The sequence below is a fragment of the Cucurbita pepo genome, chromosome 1, assembly GCF_057944985.1.
Source record: "Cucurbita pepo subsp. pepo isolate OVF chromosome 1, ASM5794498v1, whole genome shotgun sequence".
Taxonomy (NCBI): domain Eukaryota; kingdom Viridiplantae; phylum Streptophyta; class Magnoliopsida; order Cucurbitales; family Cucurbitaceae; genus Cucurbita; species Cucurbita pepo.
Genome location: NC_141798.1, coordinates 1,962,659 through 1,983,431, shown reverse-complemented (window position 1 = coordinate 1,983,431; position 20,773 = coordinate 1,962,659). Strand labels below are relative to the sequence as shown.

Below are 20,773 nucleotides of genomic sequence, written 5' to 3'. Positions count from 1 at the left end.
GATGAAGTCAGCTCAGGGTTGGTTAGATCTAGGAGCCTCCATAAGAAACGAATAAAGGGAAACCATTGAGAATGAACTTAGCTCGGGGTTGGTTAGACCCATGAGCCTCCATAAGAAAGGAGCCCCACTACTATAGGAGAGGGAAACCACGGAGGATAAAGTCATTGTCATTTTGTCATTTAAGCTGAATGCTTACATTAATACCAGATGACTAGACGAGTGTTAAAACTGCTATTGCGAGAGGGTCACTAGAATGGAAACGAACGATAGCCATCGGAGATGGATAGTTGGCAACGATTACTAGAGGTGGGGTAGTTGGCACGGTCGTTAGAGGTGCACGGTGGAAGTAATAACCGACGGTGGACGATGGAGGTTGTCGAGCTAAGTGGTCCCCAACAATTGTATGTTTTTTGAGGAATTTTTTTATTTATTTATCATAATTTGGTTTTATTTGTGTTATTTAAAATAACTTATTTCTTTAAACTTTTTTTTTTTTTTATAAAAAAAGATCATTAAATTTACAGAAATCAGATCGGGCCGTCTGATTTCAATCATGCGGTGTATCATGCATAAGCCACATTCAAATCCATAGAATGCAATCCACCGTAGCATTTCTCTAGTAGGCATCCGTACCCTCGTAAAACCCTTGCTGAGCGCTGCTCATTGTGTGCGCTAAACCTCGACATCGGCTCGTCTTGCTGAATTTTGATCGAACGAAGACCTGCACTGCTAAAATGGCTTGGCGCCCTTCTGGATCTCTATCTCGCTCCCTGATTTCTACTGTTAGGGCTTCTTCTCTCCGATCAGCTCCTTCTCTTCCTCGGCTCCACCCGCCACCTCTCGCCGCTCGACCTCGTCTTCAATCTCGTCGGCTTTCATTTTCGACTTCCAGGTACTTCACAAGTTTCTTAATCGGCTTTTTGGTTTCAGTGCGAAACGAATTGTTGAATGGATTAGAAGTGTTGTTGAATTCTGAATTGTTTGATGCCAGATGCCTGCTTTACTATTCTTAGTATGTAGTTTCCCACACATCTAAATATGAGAGAATTTGTTAGTAATAGTTAGTTTAAGTTGCTATTTTTTTACCGTTGTAAGTAGTTATTTTTAGCTTGTGAGTTGTGATTGAATGAAATTGTAGACTTTCCCAATTCTCCCCCTTCTATTGAGCAATAATGGAAATACTTAGTCGTGTTAGTAGAATTTTCCGATGCTCAAAGAATCGGTGAGTCTCAATGATGTAGTTATGTAGTGTTGTGGACGAACACTCAAATGTCGAACAAGTGTGGTATGGAGATGAGGACTTATCCTCAATAAGAGCAAACTCTTGGTGAAGCTAAAGGGCTGGACAAATGAAATGATTATTTGAGATTTAGTGGCACTTTGTTGGAAGAAAGGATTGTTGTAACTATGACGAAAGTCCCGCATTGGGTAAACAGGGGGGAGATCATGGCTATAGCTCTAAGAGATGACTAGAGATGCTCATTTTTCCATAGGGATGCCCTAACGCGGCAGAGATTAGGGGTGGGAGTAGGGTGTTCTCTGTCCTTAGCCCATTCCCCGTCCATACCTTGGTTTCTTTATTTTTTTAGTATATATATTTATATATATAATCAACCCTCCATTTAAACTTTACAAAATATTATTTTCTTTTTCCTAAGGAAATTTTAAAAAATCTATTGTTGTGATACCTTTTGGGTGAGACAAATAAAAAAAAAAAAAACAAAGTCATGAGAGCTTGTCCAAGGTGAATAATACCATATCAATGTGTGGAGAGATACGGAAGGTTTTGTTGTCCCTAACAATTTGTTTCAGAGCCTTAAATTCTTAAGGGGCCTATGAGTAAGAATTAGTGAGATGTCCCCGAGGGAATTGAGTGATACACTTGTGAGAATTAAGTGAGATGTACTCAGGATCAAGCAACCTTTTTTCGCTGGCTCCACCTGTGTTTGATGGTGAAAACTACCAAGCCTATAAGAATGGAAGTCTCCATGGAAGGTTACGACTGGTTGGAAGCAATTGAGGAGGACTATGATGTTGCTCCACTTTTTAATAATTCATCAATAAACTGAATTGAAACTTACAAGGAAAAGGTCACCATGAAGGCAAAGGCTAGAGCTTGCCTACATGCAGCTTTGCCTTTTGCCATATTCAGCAGAATTATGGCCTTAAAGCCATCAAAGGAGATCTGGGAGTTCCTAAAAAATGAGTATGAAGGAGAGGAGAGAATTAAGGGCATGAAAGTGTCGAACCTGGTGAGTTGAATTCGAGAGAATGCAAATGAAGGATCCTGAGTTCATTATAAAATAAATTGAGAAAATCTACAATTTCATTCAATCACAACTCATAATAAATGCACTTTAATGTTACAATTAGCAATTTAATATAACTAAAATAGATAGAGTAGCTTGATTATCCACAAACACTTTCATATTTTCCTCTTTCTTTAAATTCAAGTTGCGCATCAACTTTTTCAACCATACTGCTCAGTTCACTACTGCTATTTCCGTAATGCTTCTGCAGTTGACTGGGATACTATATCTTACTTTTTTGAACACCATGAAAAACACCGTGAACAAATTGAAACAATACTAGAGGTTCTTTTCATCCAATGTCCTAATCCAATCAGTATATGAATAACACTGCAACTCAAAGCTCTCAAATTTGTTGAATTTGATGCCAAAAGACAATGTGTCTTTCAAATATCTCAAAACCCTCTTTGTAACAACCATATGATTCTTGCTTGCATAATGAAGAAATATGGATAAGAAACTCATAGTCTATACGATGTCAAACACTTTAGGAGCTTACTGAAAGGAGGTTAATGTAGGTTCAAAATGATTTTGAGCTTCGAGCTCCAGAGAGAAACAAACAGACAAGTATTCTCAATAATTAAATAGATCATTTTACACTTTTTTGGAACATCTCTATTTTTTGTAGATAGGGGTGTAAGGAAAAATTGAAAAATAAAATAACCAATTAAACCAACCAACAATTGCCACTATTACATGCACTCCTTTATCGCGGAGACCTTAGGCCCATAATGAATGCATCGAATCGACTAACTGGTTAGGATTGGTTTGGTTATGAACCATGGTGGTTTGGCTCAATTTTTATTTTTTTCTTCACATTTTTAGCGGTTCTACTTTGGTTTGGTGCTGAAATCAAACTGAACTGAACCTTTACACCCATACTTTCCAACAATAGTTACCACATATTACTCTCGAAGGGAGTAGCCACTTCTTACTCTACCATTGTTAGCTAGAGCTTCTACCGACTCTACCATTATTGTAGGGGTAGGGTGTTCATGACAAAGAAAGATCTTGAGATAGAACCACAAGACAGTTTGTAAAATGTATCCTTACTATAGAGATGCCTCACCAACTGTTTCAAAATATACCAAAGAGGAAAAAAGAACCCATCATATTTGCTTTGAGATTAGCTGGTGAAAAAAGGCCGGTTAGCCTTTTCAATTTGCTTCTTGCTCAAAGCACTTGAGAACCCAAGGAATTCGAGCCCTAGCTTTAGCCTTTTTGAACTTCCAAAGTTGCATGTACTATATTTGCTTCTAACAACCATGCCTTAAACAATTATCCACTATGTCACCATATTGAAGACTTGAACCTCCTAATGAAAAAAACGATCTTCCAATTTATGAGGCGACACACTCGGTCCCAGTGTGCCCCTTCTGGAAAAAATCTCTTAAGTGCTTTTGCTATATCTCTAGCTACACTTTCAACCAATGACTCTTGGCAGTTGTTAATTTTGTGAGGAACATATTTCACCAGCTTGGTCTTGAGAGTTGGTGTCTGGTGATATCACAGTCTTTTGTCGATACAGTGGACTTGGGCTCCTCCATGGCGCCTTCAATAGCCCAACCATAGAAGGTTTCAGTGACTACTTTATCATTGGTTCATTTCAAGAACAAGAAGTCTTTCTCTTAAATGAATGGTTACTTCTCATTCTCAACTCTGCTGGTCTCCAAGTTCTTAATCACATGAAAGGGAACCCCACAAACATCTCCAGTCCATTCCAGTCTTCCCTATTCCATCTGTTGATCGACAAATTTCTCACATTATTCTCGCTCATGATCAACCTTGATTGGAAGACTCTTTTTTGTTATCCGTTTAGGCAGTGGTTTCCTCTTCACCGTTCTTTGATGTCTTTTTTTTTTTTTTTTTTTTTTTTTTTGCTATTTTGTTTATAATTCAGTTTCTTATTAAGAAGGGAATCTTTCTAATATTCTCTCTATGGTGCTTGATTTCATTTTTCTGGATTGCTTTCATGAGTTACAGGCATGATTGACTTTTACTTATTTATTTATTTATTATGAATTGCCCTTTCCAGGAATTTGGGAGAACTGGGATGCACGCAGTCTCTTCTGTCCATGCACATCGTGGGTGCTACCTGCCTGACATCACACCTATGTGTTAGCGTACGGGCTTTTTGCGAGCTGTCTCACGGTACATTCTGCCGTTCTTGTCAGGATCGCTAGTATCCTCTTTGTGAGTCTTGCTTATGGGAAACATGAAAAACATATAGTAAATGTTTCTTCGTCATGTCATTGTTCACCATGGCCATCTTTATAGTCATGATGTCGTAATGTTTCAGCTAATTTTTGTGTTTGGATCATATGGTGTGGTATAACTGAAGCAGTTATTTTTATACCATTAAAATGTCATTTAATAAGAAGAAATTGGGATTGGGATTGATAGGAATGAATGGAAAAGATGGGTGATGCACGTGGACATTCTATCATTCGAAAGCAGGAGACTGTCGCAACATTTGTAGGTCCCTTTTTTTTTGGCTTTTTGATTCTTTCCCCCTTTCTTTTCACTTTTAGCAGTATTCTATGTGCACTTTTCTAAACTTCCATAAAAATTTTAGATATATGAAATGGCGATGGTGAGTATATGCATTGGAGGTGGGTGAAGAGGAAAGAGACACATCTATATGGGAAGACAGAAAGGAATGTTTGGTCCTGTTTGGTCAACTTAACTTCTTTTCTTCTTTTAGTTGTCAATTTATTTAGTTCCTTCAATGGAGGAAATGAAGAAATATTGAGGTGTGATAATTAGTGAGTCAAATAAGTCGCTCACTTAAATTCTCTTAGAAAAATGTATTTGAGGTTGATGTGGGCATACATCTTCTAAGATTATTATCAAGGATGACGTTCAAACCTTCTGCCATGATGGATGATGCTTCAATTCAGTCATGCATAAAGATTTTGTGCTGACCTTCCTCGTTATACTTCCCTTGAAATTCTGGTCGTTGTTTTTTGCTAAGTGTACTGTTTAGCTGGAAATAAATGTACTAGAGGGTTCAGGAGCTTGATAACTTGCATACTCCGTTGTTTATTATTTCTGGGTCTCGTAATTTGAACTGAAATTAATACAAGCTTCTCTCTTCATCGTGTAAATCGTATACAAATACTATTCATTAGTACTGCATGATTTTACCCCTCTAGGTTTTCCTGGTTGAGGGAATTTCGGTTTGTAATTATGTCATATCTTGTAGCAGTTATTATTATTTACTGGTAGCGGTAGTCTATGTGATACAATATAATGAAAGAAACAAGGCTTTCATTAGTTATTATTATTTACTGGTAGCGGTAGTCTATGTGATACAATATAATGAAAGAAACAAGGCTTTCATTAGATATGGAACTGTAGCGCATAACATTTTCGGTGGATGATATTTTTGTGATATCTTTCAGAGTCATGAAGCATTTAATCATTGAACAAGTGTTCTTTTCTTACAAAGAACTTGAATTAAAATTGTAAACTGTTCACGTGTTATCTAGTTCTTATTGCTTTTCCTTTTGCTTTACATTGCAGGTACTTGAGCGATCTCCAGTAGAAGCACACATGTGAGCAATTCTAATGGGGGTGAAGTTCAGTAGGGAGAGAGAATTTCTGGGTACTTTAGTAGGTTGGTAGATGCAATAAAAAATTTCCTAGCTGTTCAGGGAACTCATACTATTTTTCCACATAGTACCCGGTTGTCCTTTGGATTTCCTAAAATTATCAATTGTTGATTTGACCTGCTTTATTTCTTTATTACCTTCAATTACTTTCATTACAGTTACTGGATTTTGAATCACGGTATAATATTCTTGTTTCTATTAGCTTTCTCAGTACCTTAAGCCGAAGAATTATAGATCTGGACACAGCTCAACAGAGAGAAATAATAATCCATCCACCTGTAAGTTTCCCACACAAAAATGACACGTTTTATTAATGTAGGCCTTTTACATAAAGTTTTTATTAATATATGCCTCTTACATAAAGTTATGTATATCTTAACACATTAATGCTTTCATATAATGAGAAACATATGTGGAGAGCTAGGATACAAACTTGTATTTTCATTTTTCGTATCTTCCAAGTGAATTATATTTGTTCGTGGGACATGAACTTTTCAACAACCAATTAGAGTCGAGTGTGTCACAGTTTGAATGGAACAGTTCAAACCACATATTCAACAATAGACACGAAGTTCGAATCAGGTATGCTTTCTAAATGCTTGTCTGTATTCAGCTTTCAAGGGCTTAAAAATGAGATTGGTGTTGAGTGGCTGTTGTAGCTCAGCTCTTATTTGAAATCCAATCCATGTTGTAGGTGGGAACGCAATAGCAACAGCCACATGGGGTGCCAATGCCGATTTGATTGACACTAACATGTCAATGTTTTTAAAGCCAGGTTTATGGTTTATGGTTTCATTTGGTCCACAATGCAATGCCACTCGTGGCTTGCTGCAGGAGCATTTGGAGATCGTTGTTGATTTTCATGGCCCATAGCCTTAAGCTTAGCTGGTGTTGTTCCCTACAACCGGACTGGCCCTCCTGCTTCCCTCTGATAAAAACTTGTTAGGGAAACCCAAAAGACACCTTCAAGCCCCATGACTTATTCCTTCCAACCCCCACAAGGAACTTGATTGAAAATGGTAACAGGGTGAGGACAGACAGCGATAGTCTCTCGGGTCTCAATGGCTGACCCGTCCAAGTTTAATCTCCGTCTGTACCAGCTAGTTTTATAGAATGTGGGGACGAGTTTGAAGATTTCTCCCTTAGGATTTGAATTTTTCTTTATTGTCAAGTAGGAAAACCTTTGATCTCTCCATTAAGAATAATTAGATGAATTATGTTCTAGTTTGAATTCTTTGAAGGGTAGAATTCGAACACTTTTAGCTACTATTCAAACAGTTTACATCCTTTAGACTAAAAAGTGGTTGATTTTGTTAGTGGAGGGCTTAGATCAATGGTTGGAAGGATGGAGAGATATTTCCAACCTCAAAATATAAAAACTCTCTCCCTCTCTCTCACTTATTGGATGTCCAATATACAGAAAAAGACTGTTGAGAACCCCAGTTAGAAAGTAAGTGCACTTATAAAGCTGAGAAGATCCACTGCCCACTAGACTGACCATCTTTTGATCATCATCCCCATCATTTACAAACCTTTATTCAAAACTTAGCTACTTCCATCGTCATCAAATAGTAATTCATATTTTTTTTATCATGATTTAGTTTCATTTTCTCTGTACTTTAGCATTGTCTCATATTAATATAATATGAATTTGTGTTCTCAAGCTTTCTTTGATCTTAAAACTATGATTTAATGTGACTTAATGTAAAGTAGATGTCGTCAATTACTGGACAAACTAATTGGTTCTATCCATTTGCTAATTAACTAATATTAACATCTATCTGTGACCTTTATGATTGTTGAATATGGGTGACTTGAATATTGTATGCCATGACTTGAGAAGTTTATGACCTTTATGAACACTTATCGTCTATATGGCTTATTTTGAAGAAGGTCATGCTTCGTTGTGCAATATTGGATGTGAACAGAGTTTAGTGGATACGACATCAATTACCATTCCAAAAGTTGATGGTTAGATCCCTCACTCTGTTGTTGTTGAACTCAAACAAATTTTTCTCGAGACCGTAACTTCAAGTTTTTTGGTCAAGATTACGTGTCTTCATTGAATTCCAATTTCACCTAGAAAGGTTTCGTTTACATTTGGTTAAGAATATCTCATATTTCATTTCATTTCAGTTTGCAGTAAACATCATCATCCATAGAGAACAACTAACCCAAGTTCTAGTTAGTTTACTGTTAAAGACACTAAATAAAGCAAAAAGAATCAAACAGAATTAGACACCATTGGTAAGTCCCTGCTGGGTAAAGATTCCAATGTTCCCTTCCTCTCTAAGAGAGAGAGAGAGACAGAGAAAGAAAGATCCTGTCTTCTCAACTAATAAGTCTTGCAGATGAGGACATGAACAAGTACTTCAAATTTCCTGTCCAAGTTAATCAACTAACTTGTAATACAAAAGAAGTCGAGCAAATCTCTACGTAGAAGACAAACCAACTTCGATTCGAGGCTATCCATATTGAAAAATTATGGAAAAGAGAGAATAATACACGACAGTAACTCTAACAGCCCAAACTCACTGCTAACCAATTTTGTCTACTTTGGCACCTTACGTACTGCTACCAGCCTCAGAATCTTAAAACGTGTCTACTAGAGAGAAGTTTCCACACTTTTATAAGGAATGTTTCATTCCCTCCTCCAACCATTGTGGGATTTCACAGTAACCCATCAAATCATCAAATATTATTTTGAAACCTCTTCCATAGCCAAAAAAAACCATCTTTTCTTGGTGGGGTTCCATTTTTTCAAGAGATTATAATGGAAAGAAAGAACTTATTAGCAATGCATACAGTACATGGTGGTTCTTGAGTGGTTCTCCTCTACAAAAGAGTTAGGGAGACTGCTAAATGAAAAGGAAAAAAAAAAAAAAAAAAGTATGAATAATATCTCATCATTATCCCAATCATGTACAATTAGGTCAGAATGCAAAGCCATCTTTCTAATAAAGATGCTTTTCTACTTATTCTCTTTTGCCAAACAGAATGAAGACCCAAAAGAAAATCACTCAGTTTTAGATATGTATTGGAAACATCAGCCTTGGAAAGAATCCCACAAAAGTAGTTTTTAAAAGTGATTCGTTTATTTGAGTTGGATAAGAAGCACTCCTTCGTTACGTTGGAGGGACACTTCAAACAATGTCTAACAGTCCAAGTCCATCACTAGTAGATATTGTTTGTTTTGTCGCGCTACATGTCGTTGTCAACCTCACGGTTTTAAACGCGTCTATTAAGGAGAGGTTTCCACACCCTTATAAGGAATGTTTCGTTCCCTTTCTTCAACTGATGTGGAATTTCACAGATTGTGACTTTCAATCACATTGATTTTGGTTTTTCTCAAAATTCCCAAAAAGAAGCCTTGTGTAGTGTTGGTATATGGCTCCTAAAGGTGTGGCCAAGAAGAAAGTAGCAAACAAAAGAAAATCGACATTATGTGAAGTTTGAATATTGACCAATCTTTCTATAATGTCAAGTATTTTTATGGGGTCTAAGCAAATAATTGAAGCGATCTTGAATTCAAACTTTAGTTGTCCATGTGAGTTTACATATTTACATAACGTTCTATACGTACTTTTTTCATAACCATTATGGTTGAAGAATTATACATATTACATTTAATCTCACGAGACAATTATCAAACGTCTAGAATAGGTAGCCAACTTGATGTTTGCTCACCTTTAACGATATCGAGATGTACAACTTATTTGACCACTAGTCAACCGATAACAATTCGGTTGAGACAAATAATTGAAGATCTTGATTTCTGAATGCATATCCAACGTAAAAAGTGGTATCTTTTAAGAAGGGAGTGTTAAGAAATAGGGATTGGAAAGATTGATGGAAGTGGGGAATCCTTTAGTTTGAAAGGGAAACAGTATAGATGACATAAGCATTGTGAACTGGACCACTAATGGTCGGGTTGAAAATGAAGATAAAAGAATAATCAAAGCCTGCTTCCATTACCACAGCTTCAGTTTCAGGGTTAGATTATAGAATCAGCAATCAATCCATCCAAATTTATAGTTCAAAAATCACCACTTTTAGTTTGGAATCTGGGTTTGCAATGATTTTTCAAGGACAACAAATTGAAATGTCGATAAACAGTAACGGACAAGCTGATTCGAGTGAAGAAGAACAAGAAGCAACAGACCAACCTGATGGCGTAGCAGCTTTGGAGTGGCTGGACTTGAGCTTGGGAAGGAAGAACAAGCAGCTTTTAGCTGAATCACAAAGCTCTGCAGCAGCTTCAACCAAGACTTTTTCATGCAACTTCTGTAAGAGGGTGTTCTTCAGTTCACAGGCATTGGGAGGCCATCAAAATGCCCACAAGAGAGAGAGGAGTGCAGCCAGAAGGCACCAAGCCCACAAGATGATGACCCTGTTTGGTCTGCCAATCCATAATTCTATGATTAGATCACTTGGTGTTCAGCCACATTCACTTGTGCACAAACCAGGCAGGGAAGATACTGTTCTAGCAGCAAGATTTAATCATGTCAAAACTGGTTCATGGGCACCTTTCATGTTGGGGGATGCCATGGACTTGATGTGGCCGGGGAGCTTCCGCTTCACTCAACATCGAATTCTCGAAAAGCCATCACCAATTGAACCGTTCCATCTCGATCTGAATCTTCGACTTTAATTCTTGTGTTTATCTGTCTTAGTACTACTCCGGAGTTGTCGTCTTCATTCTTGTAGAGCCGAGTAGCTCGTTCGTATATCAAGTGCATGACTAACTTTAAGGGATGTGCTAGAAAGAAGATGCACCATTATTGTTGCATCTCTTCTGCTTGTTAAAACAAAAGAGGTATAATTTGTTTCAACTTTGGGGCATTTAGTATATCAACTACATCAAACTGAGCAGGGTGTAAGGGGCGAAGAGAAAAAGAGATAATTATTTGAAACTTTAAGATTCTTGCTTCTGTCAAACTCTTCCTGTGGTTTCCCATTTCAGTGCTCAATCACAGGTCGCCAGCACTAGCGAACATCCAGAACGCTTGGAAGTAAGCTCGATCGATATGGATGAGGATACCGTGCTAATTCAAGTTGTTGACAACATTTTTACTTGTTCAAAACTGATAAACATAGGACCCAAATGCAGTAGATATGAGTACTTTCGATGTGTAAAAGAACTACATTTCGATTTTGCAGAACCTAGCTTCACATTTCATTACAAGATTAATTGCAAAACATTTCACTAAGCATGATGAAATTGAATTCAATTGTTTGAAAAGTGCTGGATCGAAGAACGAAGAGCGAAGAGCAATGTTACATTCATAAGTGATCTATCGCTGCAAAGCTTCACGTTGTCGAGAAAGGATACTCCGAGGCTGAAGGGTGCCTCGTAACAATCTTGTTCAAGACGACCCTGCAGAGCATTGAAGCAAGACTACTACTGCCAGCTAAAATGGCAATGTTTTTACATGTGACCTCAAACTGAACAAAGTCAAGTTGTTTAACAGAACAATCTCTGCTACTAAATGGATAGCTAAACATTGATTGTTTAACACACATCAAGACAAGGGTCTGATGAGAGCATTCGTTTGAAAATGCATATAAATATCTAACAACAAGCTCTACATTTACGTTACTCAGACAAGGATTTATGTGAAAGTGATTAGAAAGAGGAATTTTAATGTGACCGCAAAGAACTACAAACAATTGGAATTACCTCCCTTCACCAGCATCTGATCTAATGTGGTTCTTGGAAGAGGATAAATAGCCGAATAATTTTCCAGGATCGATCAAAACTTCAGAATCTACATGGATTTCCTCCTCCTCTTCTTAACCTTATCAGCTGTTTGAATTTCATCAACTTTTGATGACTTAGCTGGAGGCTTTCGTGATTTCTTTCTGTCCTTTGAACGGGATGCCACTTGATCTGACCTGCCCTTCCGTTTTCTGGATTTTGTAGCAGTAGATTCTGGCCTTTTAGTTCTCTGATTCGCTGATTTGTCATCCCCTGTAACCCCACTCTGACATGGGGCCACAACACTAATTGCCTTTGGTGATTCTTGATGCTGAGCACCATTGCTACAGGTGTCTCTGAAACATGCACCAGATTCTTGCTCAGGCTTGGGAGGTTTTCTACTTGTCTGAGATGATTGAGTGCCCATTCTTGAAGCACTCCTTGCTTTATTAGCTTCACTGGAGGGATGGCGTGTGCTCCAACGTGTATTCTCAAACCATTTACTAACCTGACAATGTAATAAACAATTGAGCCTTGCAGTAGAATAAAATGTTATTAGCTAGAACTTCCCAAGGAACCCAATGCATAACCTGCTTCAGACTGAGCCCTAGTTCTCGTGCCAAACTCTCCTTTGTAGCTCGTTCAGGATACTGACTTTCTTGGAATGATGCAAGGAGTCTCTGGAACATTTACAACAACATTAGGAGCAAGAAATGGCATTAATTTCATTTTTAACAATACTGATATGTGAAAAGATCCTCAAGAACATCAAATCAAATCATATGTACGACTCAGTTCACTCCAGAATAAATGGAAAAAGATCCTGAAGTTACTCAATCCATCCAATCATGAAACTCCATGCTCGTTCGCCAAAAATAGAAAAATACATTGTGTGTCTTCTTCCACTCTTCCATTTGTGATCAACAAAAAAATTTCTTTAAAAGATTCAGGGGCTTCTGATAATATGACCAGTAGTCTAGCCTGTTCTATTCCTATAAACCTGGGGCAGGAAATAAAAACGTAAGAATAGCAGGTGATTCTTAGTCCACACCCATAGTCGGTATTTGGTAACATTAGAATCTCATTGTTTTTGGTCTATCTAATGTTTTGCATGCTCCAAGGTCGTCTTATAACCTCATATCCATAGGCAAACTCACAAAAGAATTTCATGCCAGGCTAATTTTTCATCCTCACTTCGTGATTTCAGGAACCAGTCTCAGGGGGATGATTGGAAGTGCTAGGGAGAGCAAGGGTCTCTAAATCCTATTTATATAGGGAGTCAAGTTCTAACAAAGAAGCCCCAAGAAATTCGTGTCTTCAAACAACTTCTATCTGTAGTAATGGTGAGATTTATTTATGGCATTTTAGATTAAGATATCCATTTCTTTCTTCTTTTTTGTTCATAGAAGGTGTTTCCAAATATATTTCAAATAAAGATCCATCTATTGTCCAGTGTGAATTTGTGCCCTTGTCAAGCATCATTGAAGCACATATAATCCTCGTCCATATCAAGTATCACAACCATTTAATTTAATTCATTCACATATATGGGGTATAGGGTTAAACATGTCATGGTAGAAAGGGTTCATACCTATGATAAATGATCATACTAGAGTAAGCTAGGTATACTTGTCAAAAGAAAAATCAGAAGTTTAAAAAAAAATCAAAAGATTTCATCATATGGTTCACACCCAGTTCAATGCCAAAATCTAGGGGATTTCTTTGAGGAAAAGGGGAGATAGTCCAACAAAGTTCAAGTCGTAATACACCCCCAACAAAATCGTAGGGTTGGAATGACAAATAAGCACTTGTAAGAGGTAGCTAAAGCCCTCATGTTTTATATGAACATACCCAAATATCATTCAGGTGAAGCAATTTACACTCTACAAACCTGATCAATAGAATGCCATCTAGGGTCTTGAATTTTAGAACACCGTTCAAGTGCTCCACAATCTTGGTTAAAAACTCCATGGCTCTAGAAATATTTGGATGTACTAATAGGGGTGCTAGCAAGTTAGACCCAAGAGCAAGAAAATGTGACCAAAGCATATACACATCTATGGAATTGCACAACAGAAACGTTTGCATCTGTTGCGAAGCTTAATACTGTTGAGATTTTGTTATCTACTGCCGCTAATCAATTGAATCACTTTGAGGTGAAGAAAGCATTCTTAAATGGTTATCTTGAAGAGGAGTGTAAGCCCTCATAATAAAGTATCCGAGTTGACACCAAGGATATTTGCTCAATAAATAGCTCAAAATTGTGATTGGCAGTTGCAAGACAAAAGAAGAGAAGAATCCAGGGAACATAAAAGAGTTAAAATGCTAAAAAAGTATTCGTAAAATTGTGGTTACAAATACAAAAGGGAATAACATTTCAATTTCTTTTATATAACTGGCTTAATGAGAGTACGAATTCATAACGTAGGATTCAGTTTGAATTTCATTTTAATTTTCTTAGAGAGGAATAACGACAGAAAGACAGAAGAAAACTGCTTTGAATGAGTGTCTCAACTATTATTGAGACCACACGACTGGATTCAGAGTCAATTTTAAGAATGACAAATGTATTTTGATAAGAAAATTTGAAACAACAAAATATAATAGATCACATGGCTGACATTATGTAACTCCAATATTGAGTTCATCTGACTCTTTAGGCATCAGTATGCATTCTTAATAAGGTTGCAGAAGGGATCAATAGAAAAATCTTCAAATAAAACCTCATTTCCCAACCCCACCCAATAAAAGGGAAGAAAAAAGGGGGGAAAAAAATAGATACATGAATGAAAAAGGAAATCCCAGCTCAAACAAAACGGTACAAGAAAATAACATCTTGTTAAGGATAATGTTTTGGAACCAAAACAGAGCTGCAAAGAAAAAAGAACCAAGAAGAAGAAGAATTACCTCCAATGTAGGTTGACTGAGCCTTCTATGTGATGACGAAGTGGTTCGTCTAACAGAAGAACTAGATTTCAAAGTGCCTTCAGGTGTTTTTGTCACAGAATTATCCATATTTTCAGCAGCTGGCTTTTGACGAGTTCTCTTAGAACTGCATTTAGTTTTTATATTTTTCAAATCATCAGTTCCATTTCTTGACAATGCAGGAACCGGGTTTTTAGGACTTCCCTTCCTTGTACTCCTACCACGACCTCTGTCATCACTTGAATCTATAGAATCACTGCCATATGTGTCATCGCTCGAGTCGGTAGGAACATTCCCGAATGTCTCCTTCAATAATGTAATAGGGAAATAGTATAGAGGAATAGAAACTCATTAACCATTTAGTCTAACCAAGCAAGAGCCATGTTAAATATCTAGATTCATCTTATAAAACATTTGATGCATAAGTACATTCAATTTATCCACACAAGACACAGAACATGTACCAAGGCTACATAAACACATTTTACGGGGACAATGCAACTTGAAAATTTTTCCATTTTATTTTATCTTTTTGATGAAGAAAAAAGAAAAAAGTAATTGAAAGATAATTCTCAAGAATGAGAAACTTTTCTACTGATTTTATATTCTACAGTCTAGCAAAACACATGGAACGTGCTCCCATGAATATCTTGAAACTTCAACGACCAAATAGATACCAGCCCCAAACTTTTGAACAGAAAGTGTATTTTGCCCTATTAATCATGACAACATTCAGAAGAAATTCAAGCTTTGGTGTTCAATTTATGCTCATTTAGGATTTTTTTTTTAAGTTAATTGTTTTGGAGTTGATGTATATTAATTTTTTTGCTACAAGGAAATTTTGTAGCACCACATAAAAGTTTTAACTAATATAATAAGTTTAAATTTATAAGTGTCTTGGTCAACTTCTCATTTCTTAGCTAACAAAAAACATTTGGCACAGAATATTTTGACCTATTTCTGAAAATTTGCGGTCAAAATTGTAAAATTTGAAAGTGAACTCGATGAAGTACCAAAAATTTGAAGGAATATCATTCTACCACAACGAAAATCTCAAGTAGTGCACACTGAAAATAATCGAGGTAAGAATGTTAATATGAGCCTGTGATTAAGACACTAGTAACCTTCCAATCAAAGTTTTGAATTCCCATGTGCAATGTTATATTCTTAATATAACATTGCACGTGGCCAGTCAACTATGTTTGAGAGAGAGTCGTCCATATACTTTAAAGAATAAACTGGCAAATAGAAATATAAAATTTTATTCTATAAGAATATAGTGTAATATGATTTATAAGAGAATACTCACATCATGAAGCTTCTTGTAATCCAATCGCTCCACATGTCTTCTTCCCGAAACTAGTTCAAGACCACCCTCGTCAGGACCTGACCCTACTAGACTTGATAACTTGTTATGTTGTGCACTCTTGTTAGGACCGCGTCCAGAACTTTGCCCATTAGAGTTTCTTACAGGCACAGTATTATTTAATGGAGAAGACGCTATGTTATCATCTTTAGATGACCCGTTATCGACAAGTGCAGCTAGATCCTCAGAATCAGATGTAAAGTCAGAACTTGAACTTTCCTGTCCAACACCTTCATCACGCACTGGAGCACCAGGATCATAATCATCATCCTCCGAGTCATCTGAAGGGAGACCCAAGTACTGGTCATCATTGGGTGGAGCCTCCAATTCCTCAGAAGCAGAAGCAGAAGCATACCCAGATTTATCAGAACTTGATAGATCAGAACTTGATTGATCAGAGCTTGAGTGATCAGAACTCGATTCACCATCCTGGTCAATAGCATCTGGAACATCAGGATCATAATCACCATCATCAGAATCATCTGAAGGGAGACTCATGGTGTGATCAGAACTCCGGCCAGCTGCTGCTGCCGCTGCCTCGGGAAAGACTTTCTGCACAGAGTTAGAAGAATATAATAAAATAACAACCAACCAAAAGCACCTTTTGAGCATATGTTGGAAAATTATAATTACCTCCCAACCATCAGTAATAGAAAGATTTGATCCTTGAAATTCATTAAGAAGATCAATGCAATCATCTTTGCAATCACATCCAGGGCATAGCCATCCCTCGTCATCTGGTGGGACTGTGAGAGGAAACGAGGGAGCGTGAATGAAAAGTTACTGGAAACAAAATGACCTTCTAATTTCTAGTTGGTAGTGAGAATATTACTGTCTGAGTTTAGCAAAGGTGGTTCTAAACAGAACTGGTGGAACCCACGATCACAGACACCGTCACATAGTATGATGTCATTCTCAAGGGACAGTTCCTTGGATCCACATTTTCCACAGAATATCTGATACAAGGTCAGAAGTTCACAATTTATCACGAAAAGTAGATGCAACAGAGGCAAAATTTAGGAATAATGAATCAAAAGATAACATCTAGTCAAAATTAATCTTAAGACAATATCCCCCTACATCCTCACTATCTATCTGGCCTTCAGAATCGAATAAAGCTTCAGAAAACCTTCCTTCAGAACAGAGTGCATCAATACGTTGAAATAGATCTCTTATTTTCAATTTGCGTCGCATTATTTCATTTGATGCACGTTGAAGTTCCTTTTCAGGCTTCAATTTATCTGAGCTGCATGGTTATAGTGATGATTAGTAGACGCCATACATTTCATTAAGACCCATATGATATATGAAATGAATAGATAAGTAATAGTAGGAAACATTGATGACTGAAACAAAGATCAAATTAAAACTTCAATATTGATCTGAACATATGGTGCATAGAAATTGCTATCCACTTCGTATCAGAATGAATTAACAATGGATATAACTAACTTCTAGTTTATTATCATTAGAATCATCTGTAAGTTAGGAATTCTAGAAGCCTGGCTTGGTTAATGTCATAAATCTTGAAAGCATCGAATAATACAGGTGAGCACTTGCAAGTAATCGCAGCTAAAAATGAAACAATAAACAAGGGTACTAAATCCAAGACCTAGTCACTCTGTAAACCTTTAACAAGCGTTTAATTAGATCCATTCTAAACCATGGAGTAGGGACCTGCGAGCTTTTAATTTGTGTTCAATTGCTTTATTGAGGAGATTTACTATCCAACCTTTGTTTTTGTATTCTTTGTTTTCTCAATTAGCATTCACAATGCGCTGGAAATAATACTAGATGCCATACAAACAGAAATCAGTGGAATCAGTGGAGTGTACGCAATGAGAAAATGACCATCTATCAAAATCACAGAAACAAAGTAATACAAAAAAGTATCAGGACGCAGTCAATGTAAGACCGATTAAATGTGAAAATACATACCTGAACCCTTTCCAGCCTTCGCTAGAATAAGCTTCAATCAAGCTCTGTTCATATTTGATGCGGTTCACTAAATATCTCAAATGATTCCTGATTGATGAAAACTCATCAACTCTTGCTCCCTTTCCCTTTATCTTTCTATTCTTCTTCTTCTTCTTCCCTTTTCCCTCCTCTCCAGCAGTCACATTACTCAAGTCATTACTTGGTTCAGGAGCTTTAGCTTTATCTTGGGTCCTTGAACGCAAAACTCTGTCACTACTTACAAGGGACCTTAAGATATAATTTTTCTTTTTTGATTTTAAAACTCTCTTATCCTTGCAACCCAACTCTGGAGAATTATCGGGGACCATATTTAAATTTTTTATAGAAGTATTTTGGATTGAATCTTCTATAGGAGGGTTCGCCTGTTCGATATAATTTTTGTTGTCATCTTCAGTTGGAGGTTCCAAGCACTCATTAAGAAGAGCCGTTGTCTCAACTTCAATAGGTAATATTAAATTTTCAGTATCTTTATCGCTGGATAATAAATTGCCAGCTTCACCTTGATCATTATCAGCAAGTTTAGAGATAGTCTGACTGCTTTTTTCTGGTAATCCACTGTGGGCTTCTCCCAAACCAAGTTCCCTCCTATCTTCCTCCATATTCTGTTTGACCCCTGGTTTTTCTTCATCTGGACTGCCAGTTTTACTGGTCCAGTCTCGAATTGTTCCCAATTCCAGATAGTTAGGAGCTGAATGCATTTGCTCATTTGCAAGACTAGTTAGCACTTCAACTTCAACACTGGCCTTGGCTTCTTGTACGGCTGCAGATTTATTAATAGTTCTTGATTCTGTATATTCATCTCTTTCTTCCATATTGTCCCCTAAGAATACCAACTTATCTCCTTGACTACTCCTATTCCTGCTTACTTCAACTAGAGGTTGCTCAGACTTTAAGACTAAAGAATCAACCACTAAGATAATATACACTCTTGCTTACCACTTCTGGCAACTAAGTAGCCTATTCCTAATCAATCATTTTCGAAGTGCTTGGCCGAAGATGTTTGAATGAAATTAATACACAATTATTGAAAGTTCCTAATGACAACTTTGGAACGTTGTTTCAATTGTCCACTATGACTTTTTTTCTTACTTTCCTGATACCGTTTTCGAATTCTCATTAGCAGGATGCTGCACTGGAGTTAATTTTATCAACTTCTGCAACTGCCAGGGAATGGGAGTTTTCTTCCTTTGCACCACAAAGATTTATCTACACACGTATATGGACAACCTCAAGCACTCTCTTCAAAGAGCTTCTCCACGGACATTTATCAGTCTTGATTATCTGGCACAGGAGAGACACCATGGTTACCACCATCAGCCATCCTGAGGGATAAAGGATACTAATGACAGATAATAAAATCTTTTGCATGGGCACACTGGAGAATCACATCCACTAATCTCCCTCCTTTTTTATTATTAATTTTTTTTTTTGGGGGGGAGGGCAGATTTGGGTTTTTAAGTCCACTTTGATTTTAGCTAAAATTAGTTATAGGAATTTTTCAATCAAGATTGGATACAAAAGTATGTTACATGAGAGTCTGAGCAACTTTGCAAGCACCTCCTTCTGTACTATCGATGTTGTGGCAATGAAATTGGAAGATATCACCATAAAAATAATCGTAAACCCCATGAACTGTGGACTTTAAAAACCAACACTTAAAACAAAGACCAAAAGATGTTCAAGGGTTAAAACATTTAGTGGGTCTGTAATTGAAAAACAGAACAAGCATATTAACACAAGCGTAATCCTAACACGAAATTTCGTACCTCCAACTCCTAAAAAATTGAAACCCATTATTCAAAAATATTACATTGCACAAAAGCGCGGGTGAGGGTCGAGGGGAGTAACAAATGCCTAACCATAAGCTCAGCTCAGGTTGGCCGGTACTCCAACTCCTACCTCCGAAATATATACGTCCGAGCTCCTATTGGACTTCAATTACGTGGAAATAAACTTCCAAAGGGAAAAGAATGAAGCTCGAGTTTACGAAATCGAGATTGTAGCAATAAAATTGTTCCAGATAGAAGGGCAGTAAGTAAAACTCTTCTAGCTACAATTGAAGTAAAACTCCAGCAATCATTACGCTTATTTCTCCGCCGATTAAGCTAAGAAAACAGTGAAGCATGAAAAAGGAAAGTAAAGAAACAAATGCAATTAACGAGCTAAGCATTTGAATAGAAGAACAAAGCAATGCATTAGCCTCGGAAACTTCATTTTCCTTTTAGCAGGAATCAATCAGAATCTAGCAGAAACACAAGAACGCGAAAAAAAAAAAAAACTACTGGAAAGAGGTACCTAGTGTTGGTGAAAAAGAGGATAGTATTGCCCGTGAAAGAAGGCGGTTTTGGATCTTGTTGGCGGTTGTCAAGGGAGTTTAGTGAGACGAGTAAGATTTTTTGGCGATGGTGGCGGTGGTTCAGGTTCTTCTTCTCAGCGCGAAGAAAGAATACAGCGGCTTCGTCTCAGTCTCGAAGTCCTCCAAATCTGGGCCACCGTTTCTATCTGAATTTCTTGCCCAGCCTCCACGCGCACCGTCTCCGTTCCGCTACCGCCGCTCATATTGCGCGAGCACCCTCTGGTTCTGGGCTCCATTCTCCATATCTTGGCCCATCTTTTATTTACCTGGACTTTGGGCCCACCCTTTCTTTCTATGGGCCTTAGGCCCAGTTCAATATGACACTAAACTAGCTTGAAGTTCAATATGACACTAAACTAGCCTGAAGTCAGTTGTAACAACTCAAGCCCACCGTTAGTAGTAGACATTGTTCTCTTTAGGTTTTTCCTTTCGAGTTCCCCTCAAAGTTTTTAAAACACGACTTTTAGGGAGAGGTTTTCACACCCTTATAAAGAATGTTTCGTTCTTCTCCTCAACCGACGTGGGATC

The 20,773-nt window shown here is 37.4% G+C and overlaps 3 protein-coding genes across 6 annotated transcripts; 2 read left to right on the top strand and 1 right to left on the bottom strand.

Annotated features, from left to right (window-relative positions):
- Window positions 1-634: 634 nt before the first annotated feature.
- On the top strand, window positions 635-6,124 carry LOC111777483 (uncharacterized). Of its 3 annotated transcripts, XM_023657130.2 has the most exons (4): window positions 640-892; window positions 4,345-4,460; window positions 4,713-4,784; window positions 5,835-6,124. In XM_023657130.2, exons 1-3 carry the CDS (start codon window positions 735-737, stop codon window positions 4,733-4,735), a joined length of 297 nt encoding a protein of 98 aa, XP_023512898.1. In that variant the 5' UTR covers window positions 640-734; the 3' UTR covers window positions 4,736-4,784; window positions 5,835-6,124. The 3 variants fall into 3 exon arrangements, with proteins under 3 accessions (XP_023512880.1, XP_023512898.1, XP_023512906.1); XM_023657112.2 differs by lacking the exon at window positions 4,713-4,784 and having other exon boundaries at window positions 635-892; window positions 4,345-4,502; XM_023657138.2 differs by lacking the exon at window positions 4,713-4,784 and having other exon boundaries at window positions 641-892.
- A 2,780-nt stretch (window positions 6,125-8,904) lies between these two features.
- Window positions 8,905-10,836, top strand: LOC111794016 (zinc finger protein 4-like). The gene has a single exon (XM_023676122.2). It carries the CDS (start codon window positions 9,999-10,001, stop codon window positions 10,572-10,574), a length of 576 nt encoding a protein of 191 aa, XP_023531890.2. The 5' UTR covers window positions 8,905-9,998; the 3' UTR covers window positions 10,575-10,836.
- A 547-nt stretch (window positions 10,837-11,383) lies between these two features.
- Window positions 11,384-20,443, bottom strand: HAT3.1 (Homeodomain-like protein with RING/FYVE/PHD-type zinc finger domain-containing protein). 2 transcript variants are annotated; one of them, XM_023676112.2, is made up of 9 exons: window positions 20,185-20,443; window positions 17,851-19,211; window positions 16,993-17,158; window positions 16,745-16,868; window positions 16,546-16,658; window positions 15,856-16,464; window positions 14,529-14,852; window positions 12,212-12,301; window positions 11,384-12,129 (listed from the first exon to the last, which is right to left on the bottom strand). In XM_023676112.2, the coding sequence occupies exons 2-9, from the start codon at window positions 18,699-18,701 to the stop codon at window positions 11,692-11,694; spliced, it is 2,715 nt and encodes a 904-aa protein (XP_023531880.2). In that variant the 5' UTR covers window positions 18,702-19,211; window positions 20,185-20,443; the 3' UTR covers window positions 11,384-11,691. The 2 variants fall into 2 exon arrangements, with proteins under 2 accessions (XP_023531880.2, XP_023531864.2); XM_023676096.2 differs by having other exon boundaries at window positions 17,851-19,170.
- Between the last annotated feature and the right edge of the window lie 330 nt (window positions 20,444-20,773).

Bases quoted from the DNA above. Each gene is read 5' to 3' on its own strand.
- LOC111777483 (XM_023657112.2), top strand. From the start codon at position 735: ATGGCTTGGCGCCCTTCTGGATCTCTATCTCGCTCCCTGATTTCTACT. The intron at 893-4,344 runs GTACTTCACAAG...TGCCCTTTCCAG, and splicing joins CTTTCATTTTCGACTTCCAG to GAATTTGGGAGAACTGGGAT.
- LOC111794016 (XM_023676122.2), top strand. From the start codon at position 9,999: ATGATTTTTCAAGGACAACAAATTGAAATGTCGATAAACAGTAACGGA.
- HAT3.1 (XM_023676112.2), bottom strand. From the start codon at position 18,701: ATGGAAGAAAGAGATGAATATACAGAATCAAGAACTATTAATAAATCT. The intron at 12,302-14,528 runs GTAATTCTTCTT...TAAATGTTCCAG, and splicing joins TCAGTCAACCTACATTGGAG to AGACTCCTTGCATCATTCCA. The intron at 12,130-12,211 runs GTTATGCATTGG...TTACATTGTCAG, and splicing joins TAGGGCTCAGTCTGAAGCAG to GTTAGTAAATGGTTTGAGAA.